Genomic DNA, 11,823 nt, shown 5'->3' on the forward strand with positions numbered 1-11,823 from the left:
CTTCAAAGTTCCAAGAGCTCATCAGTGTCTGGTTGTTCTATCACATGTTTCCGTTCACTTCACCTTAACATGGGGTTTATTATTTTTACACTAACTGTCAGGCTATCTGTCTATCCGTCTATTCATCTGTACTCCGTCTATCCGTCTACACATCCATCTATCCGTCTAATTGTCTATCCATTTATCCAGCTATTTGTCTATCCGTCTATCTGTCTTATCCGTCTGAATTTCTATCTTCTTTCCAAATATCTCTATTAAATTTTTTAAACAAGGAGGTATATTTTTTAGAATTTTTGAAAAAGAAATTAAGAAAAAAATAGTTTTGTTGATCTGGTGAAATCAAGAAAAATTGTACATAGCAAGGTTTTACGTTTATTTTTGATACTTTTTACACAAAAGTTCATTTATTTGCCCCAATTCAGCCAATAATACCCTGAGAAAAAACATACATTACGACTGGGGAATAAATAAGTTTTAAAAGGGGTTGGGTGATGATTTGCTGAGATTACATACACCTGTAACTAAATACTAAATCTTATTCTGTTTGTGTACTCCAGGATATAGCCCGAGCTACGTTTATCGCCAAATGGCAGAACTCTACCACCAAGCAGACAAACAAATGTAAACAAACATATGTAAACAAACAAATGTTAACAAATAATGTAAACAGACAAATGTCAAGGAAGAAATGTTAAGAAACGAATTCAAACAAACACCTTTTCTTCTAAGGCTAAATAAAAATGTCTGTCAAACAAAAAATGTAAAAAAGTGAAAATATTTTTTTCTCTGTAAAGGCCCTAATATATTTCATTTTTTACCATTTTCAGATAAAAAAATGGGAACGGGCTCAAGAAGGATCGGTAAGACAAAGGGGGGAATGCAACCACAGCAGATTGTTAAACGCACTTGCCGCGAAGCAGATTTGTGTATTGGGATTGCAAATTGTTGTGGTTGCACCCCCCCCTACTAGAGACATCNTCTTAACGTGTAAACCTTCTGAGCTCATATTATTCAGATATCCTTGTTTTCTGTTTGAAAATTTCCTTTAATTAACCTCTTCAAGAGTAATTCATTTCAAATTGATTTATTTTCACAATTATTATATTTGGTAGGGCAGTATTTCTAGCAATAATAATTATACTGTGTACTTTAGCATTTCTAGCAGTATTTCTACCACTAATTATTATACTGTGAAATACAGTAATTCTAGCAATAATAATTATACTGTGTAGGGCAGTATTTCTAGCAATAATTATTATCCTTTGTAGGGCAGTATTTCTAGCAATAATTATTATCCTTTGTAGGGCAGTATTTCTAGCAATAATTATTATCCTTTGTAGGGCAGTATTTCTAGCAATAATAATTATACTGTGTACGGCAGTATTTCTACCACTAATTATTATACTGTGTACGGTAGTATTTCGATCACTAATTAATGAACTGTGTACTACAGTATTTCTACCACTAATTAATGAACTGTGTACTACAGTATTTCTATCACTAATTAATGAACTGTGTACTACAGTATTTCTATCACTAATTAATGAACTGTGTACTACAGTATTTCTATCACTAATTAATGAACTGTGTACTACAGTATTTCTATCACTAATTAATGAACTGTGTACTACAGTATTTCTATCACTAATTAATGAACTGTGTACTACAGTATTTCTATCACTAATTAATGAACTGTGTACTACAGTATTTCTATCACTAATTAATGAACTGTGTACTACAGTATTTCTATCACTAATTAATGAACTGTGTACTACAGTATTTCTATCACTAATTAATGAACTGTGTACTACAGTATTTCTATCACTAATTAATGAACTGTGTACTACAGTATTTCTATCACTAATTAATGAACTGTGTACTACAGTATTTCTATCACTAATTAATGAACTGTGTACTACAGTATTTCTATCACTAATTAATGAACTGTGTACTACAGTATTTCTATCACTAATTAATGAACTNCATATTTTTTGAAAAAATTGTGACAGCAAATTGTTTCATTCTTTGTGACATTAAACTTGTTTAATCTATTTTAATTTTGTGCAGGAAAAGTTTGAGATAGATAAGGAGGATTCTGATGATTCTGATAAGGTATGCTGAGGAATACTAAATATATATATATATATACTAGGTTTACAGAGCGATTCTCGCCCATCGTCTTAGGTTTTTTTTGCTGATATATTTGTGATATATTTTCTTATTTTTGTTAGTGGAAATAGAATTTAAATTGTTTATAAATACAATTTGAAAAATTACCACTAGTTAATTGTTTTTTTTTTATGGTTTATTGTTTTCATTTTTTTTATCTACTAGGAGAGAAGGGACAAGAAAAGACGAGAAAGAGAGAAAGAAAAAGATGAAGAAAGAGAGGAGAAACGTTTAAGGAAGGAGAAAGAAGACCAACGTCAGAAGGAGAAGGATGAGGAGAGAGAGAAGGAGAAGGAGAGGAGAAGAGAAGAGGAGAAACAAAAAGAAGCGGAAAGAGAAGCGCTTAGGCAAGAATATATATTTTCTTGAAGAATCACCCCCTCTGCCTCTTTTCCGTCGAATTGGGGAAATTTTTTGATTTTTTTGGATAAAACGTATAAAAAAGTGTGTGTGGGGGGAATTCATGGCAATGGGGGGGGGGGGTATAATCCATGGCAATTCCCCTGAGTTGGATGACTTAGAAAATATCTACCCCCTGTACTAAGGCTACTGGAAGAAGACCGGAAGCTGGCGGAAGAAAAGAAGAAGGCGGAAGATGCTGCAAAGAGAGCGGCGGGAATAAAAACTGAGGCAGACGCCATTTCGGTAAATATTAAAGGGACTGTTGACTTAATTTCAAGTGACCCTTTATTTATAGTGTCATTTCTAATTCACAACGGTACCTTTTAATCCTGAGCCAAAATGGTTTTCTTTCTTTAAATTGATCATTTTCAATAGTGCTTCTGTTTTCAGTGACTTACGCATTTATCCAACAGAAAATAGACAGAATCTAACATTTCTTGTAAAAGAAAACTCAATAATTTCCCTTATTTTTACAGAGTTTTACCTTCAAAGGAGGGTTAGTTCAAGCTGCGTCGACAGTTCTTCTTTATACAAAACTGAATAAACAAATAAATAAACGAGTGAACAATTGAACGAATGAACAAATGAACAAATGAACGATTAACAAATGAAGGAATGAACAAATGAACGAATGAAAAAAATAAACAAATACACAAATGAACAAATGAACAAATGAACGATTACACAAATGAAGGAATGAACAAATGAACGAATGAAATAAAAATGAAAATAAACAAATACACAAATGAACAAATGAACAAATAAGGATTGAACGATTGAACAAATGAACAAATGAACAAATGAACAAATGAACAAATGAACAAATGAACAAATGAACAAATGAACAAATGAACAAATGAACAAATGAACAAATGAACAAATGAACAAATGAACAAANAATAAAGTAAAATTATCAAATGAAAAAATGAACAAATTAACAAATTAACAAATTAACAAATGCACAAATGAACAAAAATAAAATAAATAAATAAATAAATAAATATTTTATTAGGTACATAATTATACATTTACAAGGGTTAAAAACACATTAATGAATTCTATATAACAAGGATTGAACGATTGAACAAATGAACAAATGAACAAATGTACAAATAAACAAATGAATAAATGAATAAATGAACAAATGAACAAATGAACAAATGAACGAATGAACGAATGAACGAATGAAAAAATGGACAAATGAACAAATGAACAAATGAACAAATGATCAAATGATCAAATGACCAAATGATCCAATGAACAAATGATCAAATGATCAAATGAGCAATAGGGAAAATACACATAAATGAACAAATGACCAAAGGAATTAAAATGAATCAATGGACAAAAAAAACACTAAAAAATAATGAATTAACAGACTAACATTGATTTGATTTGATTTGATATAAGATTAGAAAAAGAGAACCTAACCTGAAAACTGAGAAATGGAAAAAAACAAAATTGTGAATAAAATAAAATATGTTAAGGATATATTTCTGCTGGCCAAGAAGGCGAGGGAAGCAATATTCCTTAAGAAGGGCGAAGCAGGTGATTGATTAACTGACTGACTGATTGATTGATTGATTTATTGATTGATTGATTGGTTGGTTGATTGGTTGGTTGATTGGTTGGATGATTTGTTGGTTGGTTGATTGGTTGGTTGATTTATTAATAGATTAATTGATTGATTGGTTGATTGGTTGGATGGTTGATTGGTTGGTTGATTGGTTGGTTGATTGGTTGGTCGATTGGTTGGTCGATTGGTTGGTCGATTGGTTGTTAATTGGTTGGTTAATTGATTGGTTGATTGGTTGGTTGAATAATTGGTTGAATAATTGGTTGTTTGATTGATTAAATGGGTGATTGATGGAAAGTGTGAAAAGTGTGATTGATTGATAGATTGGTTGAGTGATAAAATGATTGATTGATTGATTAATAAATTGATCGTTTGAAAAATTAATTAATGGATAAATTAATTGCTAAATTTCTGTACTACACGATACAGAATCCATAAATTAAGGAAATTGATTTCAATAATTTTAAAATCATTATTCAATTTCTTTACTTTTCGAATATTTAAAATATAAATTTTTAAAACTACTCTTTTAACTGGAATAAATTAACATTAAGATTTTGATTAAGTATTATATATTTTTAGAATTAGAAAGAGAGGCAAAAAGGAAAGCTGAACGGGAAGCGGAACGGGAAAGCCGAGAGCGTGACCGTAGAAGCCGTGATCGTAACAGTCGTGACAGGGATCGTTACAGCCATGACCGGGATCGTTACAGCCATGACCGGGATCGTCATAGTCGTGACCGAGATCGATTCAGTCGTGATCGAACCAGTCGCGATCGTGACAGCCGTCATAGTCGAGATCGTGATGATCGAAGTAGTCGACATCGAGATCGTGATCGTGCAAGTCGGGATCGGGATAATCAAGATCGTCGGAGTGAGAAGAAAGAGAGCTATAGAGAGAAGTATGAGCGGGAGCTTGAAGAAAAAATGAAGGAATGGGTTTATTTTGTTAATAATCAGTTATCCACCTCCCCCAGCACTATCCCCACCACCTGTTGCGATTCCTCATCACCTCTTGCACTCCATTCCCCTCTCCTAAATTACCCCTCCCCCCTCCTACAATTCCCCCTCACAGTTCTTCCCCCTCCCTGCTCTTCTCACCCCCTCCCTTTACCTTACCTACTTCTCTTTTATTCTTTTCGTTCCATTTCCATCCCGCATTCTACACCTTGCTCAACCTTGCTTTTCTCCTAAAATCAAAAATTTTAAATATCCAACATTTTTACATTTTTTACAAATTTATTTAACTTCTATTTTTTTATATTGAATTTGATATAATAATTATTCTATTTTATAAGTAGACACGTGTTCTAACCTTTTTTTTGGCCGTGTTTGACAGCCAACGTTCAGACCTTGATAAAAATACCCTTGAACCAGGAACTAGAAAAAAAGAAACAAAAGGAAGAAGATGCTCTGATAGAAACATGGGAGGAACGGGCAAAGCGGAAGGAGAAAGAAGCAAAAGAAGAAGAAAAGAAGAAGAAAGAGGAAGAGAGAAGAATGAAGAAAGAAGAGGAAGGGGAGGTGGAGAAGGAAGAGGGGGAAACTTGGGAAGAACGTGCATTGAAAAAGAGTAAGAAGAGAAGCGACAGTGTGAGCAGCGGAGAAAAGTATGATATTTCAATTATACACTTAAAACGAAGACAGTAACATTTCGTAGATTTCACAGTTTAAATTGGCGGATTTTCCAAATTCTTGTGAAGTTAGGGGCCTTTTTGGAACTCTCTGCTTTTTCTTGCAAAACACCATCATATTTCAATGTGGTCGGGTTCTATCTGTGGCTTATTTACTCAACGTTTTATTAAAAAGTTTAGTGATAAATGACTTGTTTTTACAATCTGCATAGAACGGAGACTAAGGAATCAGTTTTTTACGTTATTTAGAATTTGAATAATTTTTATTAAAAAAAAGAATTTCAATGTTAAAGTTTGTGTTTTCACTACGGACCGGCGCATTACATACAAATTTAGCGAAAAATCTTATTTTATTTACGTTCTGTGTAAACATTCCTTACGTTTTCCTTCAGTGATTGTTGAAGAAAATATGTACAGTTGTAGGTGATACAATGAAGACGACATTTTATTTAATTTTTAATTGTTAACAAGCTTTTTTCGAATTACAAGTTTACAAGTAATTAAGGAGAAGATTTTTAATTGACAGCTTCTCTTTGTTTCCATGTTTTTTTATTCATGCTTTTAAAGGCTGGATATAAATCAAAAGTCGAAATCGAAAGTCGTCTTCATTATATTGATATAATCGCCTACCACTGCATGATATACCACTGGTTTGTAAATATACTTAAATAAATTCCCACTGTTTAGACGGTCTAGTAAAAAGAAGAAGAAAAACCGAAGTAGGAGTAGGAGTAGGAAGAGGAGTAGAAGCAGGTATTGTTCTTTATTTTTTTTAAATCAAGCTTCTAAACTTTATTCTGTTAGAGTTGGTTTTATTAAACTTTGCAATATTTTTATCCTGAAAAAATGGACAACCATGGATAAATGATAATAAAAATATCTTTTCTGGTTTGTTTGTATATTATTTTCTGTGCGGGTCTAAATTGGGCAATGGGCAAAGTATAATGAAAGCACATGTTTAGAATAAACCATTTTGAAAACATTTGTAATTTCTTACACCATATTTGACCCTGAAAGAAAAAAAGGCATACAAAGATTAGTCTTACAGGATATATATATATATATATATATATAAATATAATATATAATATATAAATTCTGAATAACACAGGGACACAGTCATTTCAATCCAATATTTTAATCATTTTATGATTCGGAGATTTTATGATGAGAATAATGTAGAATTTAGGGCCGTTCGGATGATTTTAAACATTTTGCTATTTTGGAAATAATTTATTTTTGGAGTTGAATTTTTTTTAATGCTGGTTTTTATTTTAAAATGTTAGAAAAAATCTATTAAATAGCTGTAAGCTTAATTTCAAGTGATCCTTCATGCAAAGATGGTAATGCCCGATTTACAACGGTACCCTTCAAAGCTTTTTCTGATCAAGTGGGAATTAGATATCAATATTTTTGTTTCTTTAAACTGTCCATTTTCATTTGAGGTTTGCAAGAGTGAATTGATAATTATTTTTGTTTAAAAAAAGCAACGTAGAGAAACTCAAAGAAATCAACCCTGGTCTGAAAAATGACCACTTTTCCCACATTTTGATCAGATTAAGGTTTTAAGGATATTGTTGGAAATCGTGCATTGTCATCTTTGCTTGGAGGGCCATTAAAAATTATGCTTACAGTCCCTTTAATCTACATCACTAGGAGCAGGAACAGGGACAGAAGCAGAAGCAGAGATAAAAAGAAGAAGAAGGAAAAGAAAAGAGATCGAAGTTCTTCTGGTTCTGCAGAACGAAGGTTTGACAAATATGTATTACTAAGCTATCTTCTATTCCAAACTTTTAATTGTTGTTAATGTTCAATATTTCAGCATTTTTTCATCGACACAACAATAATAATTTTTTCGGATTGACTATTTTTTTCGTTCGTTGATTTTCAAACTTTTATGATAATCAGAAATTTTTGGATACAACTTTTTGTAATTCAGAGCATCCATAAACCTTCCCTGGGGTTTTGCGAGGTCCCACAAAAAACTTGGGCCAGATCGGTCAGGACGTGTTGACGTTTAGTGGATACAAACAGACAAGCAAACGTGTATGTTTAGATTTCTTAAAGTAAAGGCGAACTTGATTCCACGTTGACCGTTCTTTATAAAGTTAATCTGTAGTCAAAGTCCATGAAATCATTTCACAAAGAAAATGCTGGCAAAAATAAAAAAAGGATTTTTTAATTTACAACGAGTAAAGGACACAGTGGACACTAATATTTTTAGATAAAACAAATAGAAAGACTTCAAGATAAAAGAAAATTTTTTATTATTATTATTGAAATCTATATTTTGTTAGAAAATGTAAGATTAACAACTTTATATTAGTTTATGTGAATGACATTTCGATTTATAACATTAAATGATGAAAGAAAAACGTGCTTGTGAAAATTCGGTAACTTCCCAACCAGTGCTTAGGATCCATTTCATTTTAAAGGAAAATATTCAAATTTTTGTTTTATTTTATTTGCTTATTTTATGTTATGCTAAAACTTGATGAACCATTCAGAAATCAGGAAATATGTATAATCTCTTTTTTTTCAACAGTTCAGATTTGGAGTTTTTTTTTGCAGTTTTTGGTTGATATTTTGCCCCTTGGATCCGGATCAGTGGATCCGCATATTTTTGCGGATCCGGATGCAGGAGGGCCAAAATCTTGCGGATCCATCAAATCCGGATCTTGATCCTAAGCACTGAATTATTCCCTTCTTGTTTTAAAACCGGAACCCCAGTTACTTAATCAAAATATCTTAATTTAACCTAACCAGGAAGTGTGAGTACAATAACTTTTTTGTTGGTTTGGGGGGGCGTCTCTAGAGCTGTATTAGTAATTATAAGCCCGTCTTCGGAAATTCTGATATGGATGATTTTTATTTGCGGTTGATACTCATGTGAATGGAGGATGTAATTCCGATTTGTTAAAGGCGGAGAAGGCGGGAGCGAGAAGAAAATAATTCACGGCGGAACCAAGAATACGAGGCGGAGGGCGGAGAGGAGTATACTGAGGGAGGTGGGAACGGGGCGGATGAATCTGAGTACTCGGATCTTTATGCAATTCCAACAGAACATTCAGAACCTACACGGCGAGAAATAAAGAATAAGGTCCTTTTTTATCTGTTCATCTTTAACTTTTTCAAAAGTTTTGAGCTGATAACTTTTGAATGTAAGAAACTAATTTTAATCTGTTGGAATGAGTTAAATTCAATATCCCACTTTTTCTTCAAATTTATTCCAGCTAAGGACAAACGTTTTTAATAACTTTCTATTGTTTAAGAGATAATCTATTTTTGAAAAATTTTACTTTATTTTTGTTGTCAAAAACCCCTTTAAGGCCAGAAGGGGTGTAGTAGGAGTTACAATGGTAATCACAATAAATCTGCATTGAAAGTTTCTTGTTTATCTTCTGATAGCAGAATAAGGCAGATTTAATGCATTTCTATGTAATAAAGCTCTTTGCTCAAATATTATAAATACATACAGAGTGAGTCAAAAAAAAGTGTCATTAGCGTCGTCTTCTTCATAGCTAATTTTTTTTCATAAAATTTTTATTTTTGGTATTTTTGCAATATTTTGGTGTATTGTCTTCATTTGTTTAAAACTCACATGGTACCAAAAAATCCGCGAAACTTTTTCCCATCAAAATTGAAAGTGAAGAATAACAAAAGTGTTTTAATAGGCAGTAAAGGGGTCTATGACCCTATATGCTTTTAAAAACAGTTATGATGAGCATAGAAATGCAGCCATGGATCCAGAATAATAAATGATGACCTGACCCGCCACTTCATTCTTGCATGATGCAGGACCTTGGCGGAGAAACTATCAACGTATCAACGTATCAAACGTATCAACGTATATTTGCAATCCAATTGGAATAAACATAAAAATGACACAGTTAACATTTGCACATTAATAAAAATGTCCTCTATTCTTTTGGTGAAATTTTTACCGCTCTAATTCTTAGATTTATTATTGATAGCTTTGCTTAGACAGGTACATTTGAACTAAATTGCGAATTTTCCTGAAACAATTTTGCAAATTTACTTCATTTCCATGAGTCTGATTTTTATGAAATTTTAGGATTAGATAGAAATTAAACATTAACACATTTTTTCTTTTCTTTACTTTTGATTTTGAGAAGAAGGTTCGCAATTTTGTTTTGTGTTACCATGTGAGTATTAAGAAAATTAAAACAATATTCCAAAATATTGCAAAAATTCGATGCATTCTTATTCATATATTTATTCAACTACAAAGCATGAGAATTTCATGAAAAAAAATTGTTTTGATAAATATTGATAATAATTGAGAATCTACTTTTTCAACATTGTTTCCTCAATATTTTTTCCCGCAAATTTTTAATTCATTTGAATTTCCATAAAAACATAGATTTTTTTGCGAAAACTACTTTTAATTTGATTAAATTCGTTAACATTCCCTTTAAGAGTCAGGTTCCCGGTGTGATAGACCCTAGGCTTCTGAACTCTATGGATCCGGAGACAATGCGTCGAGTGCTCATGGGTAAATCCAGGTAAATATTTAATTGGTTAATCATCAATTAATTAATCAATTCATCAGATAATCAAATAATCAGTCATCCATCATCCACCAATCAACCAGTTAATTAACCTGGTTTAATCAATCTAGGAAGTAAAAACAACCGTTTCAAACCAAACAATCAACTTTGTTAAATCAATCGTTCAAGTTACCATGTTTTATTAATCAATCAATCAACTTTGTTAAATCAATCGTTCAAGTTACCATGTTTTATTGATCAATCAATCAACTTGTATAATAATAAATAAATATTTCTTGTTCAATCAGTCAATCAATCGACTTTGTTTAATTAATCATTTAATTGATTGATAAACTTTCTGAAATCAATGCAATTTACTGGTAATTAATTAATCTGGGTTAATCAATCAATCTGGTTCAACCAATCAATCTGGTTCAATCAATCAATCTGGTTCAATCAATCAATGTGGTTCAATGAATCAATCTGGTTCAACGAATCAATCTGGTTCAATCAATTAATTTGGTTCAATCAATCAATCTGGCGAATCAATCAAGTTCAACCAATCAATCTGATTCGATTAATCAATTTGGTTTAATCAAACAGTTTCCATTGAAAGAATTGCAAGTTTCAGTCTCTTTGACTCCTTAAACCTTTGTCTTTTGTTTCTCTAAGTAATTTTAAATCCATTGTTGTTCATTTTTAAGTAATTTTAAATCCATTGTTGTTCATTTTTAAGTAATTTTATATCCATTGTGGTTTATTTTTAAGTAATTTGATATCCATTGTGGTTTATTTTTAAGTAATTTGATATCCGTTGTGGATTATTTTTAAGTAATTTGATATCCATTGTGGTTTATTTTTAAGTAATTTGATATCCGTTGTGGGTTATTTTTAAGTAATTTGTTATCCATTGTGGTTTATTTTTAAGTAATTTGATGTCCATTGTGGTTTATTTTTAAGTAATTTGTTATCCATTGTGGTTTATTTTTAAGTAATTTGGTGGTTTATTTTTAAGTAATTTGTTATCCATTGTGGTTTATATATAAGTAATTTTTTATCCATTTTGGTTTATTTTTAAGTAATTTGTTATCCATTATGGTTTATTTTCAAAGTTCAGTGCTAATTTATTCAAAACAGAAAAGAAAGGAAATGAACAGATTTTTTTATTTAGTAAAAGAAATAACTTCATCTTTGCTACTCATGTAACATTGGAAACTAATCTAGCTTTTTAGGAGGGTTTTTTTTAAATACCGCCCCCCCTCCCTTAAAAAGTCAGTAGTAAAATTAGTTAGCATAAAAAATTTTCCTGATTTTTCTAAATATTAATAATACCACATGAGATATTTCATACAAACTTACTAAGTAGTTTTAAGTACCCGCTAAACCAGGATTGGTTTGATTGCTTTCTTGTTCGCTAGGTGGGAGGATGAACTGCCTGAACCTAAGGACCCGGAGAAGGTTGAAACTGAACCCGAACCTGAAGATCCAAATGATATGAGCATACCAATAGATCCTGATAGGTTGCTTAGGTA

At 31.6% G+C, this 11,823-nt stretch overlaps 1 protein-coding gene across 1 annotated transcript; it reads left to right on the forward strand.

Moving 5' to 3' along the window:
* The first annotated feature begins 2,440 nt into the window (after nucleotides 1-2,440).
* LOC111706188 (RNA-binding protein 25) lies at nucleotides 2,441-9,058 on the forward strand. The gene is made up of 9 exons (XM_023478990.1): nucleotides 2,441-2,508; nucleotides 2,715-2,814; nucleotides 4,059-4,119; nucleotides 4,730-5,085; nucleotides 5,524-5,756; nucleotides 6,468-6,533; nucleotides 7,437-7,529; nucleotides 8,703-8,880; nucleotides 9,053-9,058. Exons 1-9 carry the CDS (start codon nucleotides 2,441-2,443, stop codon nucleotides 9,056-9,058), a joined length of 1,161 nt encoding a protein of 386 aa, XP_023334758.1.
* The last annotated feature ends 2,765 nt before the right edge of the window (nucleotides 9,059-11,823 follow it).

Source organism: Eurytemora carolleeae, unplaced genomic scaffold, assembly GCF_000591075.1.
Source record: "Eurytemora carolleeae unplaced genomic scaffold, Eaff_2.0 scaffold672, whole genome shotgun sequence".
Taxonomy (NCBI): domain Eukaryota; kingdom Metazoa; phylum Arthropoda; class Copepoda; order Calanoida; family Temoridae; genus Eurytemora; species Eurytemora carolleeae.

What these genes read in the sequence shown, in the direction of transcription:
- LOC111706188 (XM_023478990.1), top strand. Translation starts at nt 2,441, where the DNA reads ATGAGGAGAGAGAGAAGGAGAAGGAGAGGAGAAGAGAAGAGGAGAAAC. An exon ending in AGTGTGAGCAGCGGAGAAAA is followed by an intron (nt 5,757 to 6,467) that starts GTATGATATTTC and finishes CCCACTGTTTAG; the next exon opens with ACGGTCTAGTAAAAAGAAGA. An exon ending in TCTGGTTCTGCAGAACGAAG is followed by an intron (nt 7,530 to 8,702) that starts GTTTGACAAATA and finishes GATTTGTTAAAG; the next exon opens with GCGGAGAAGGCGGGAGCGAG.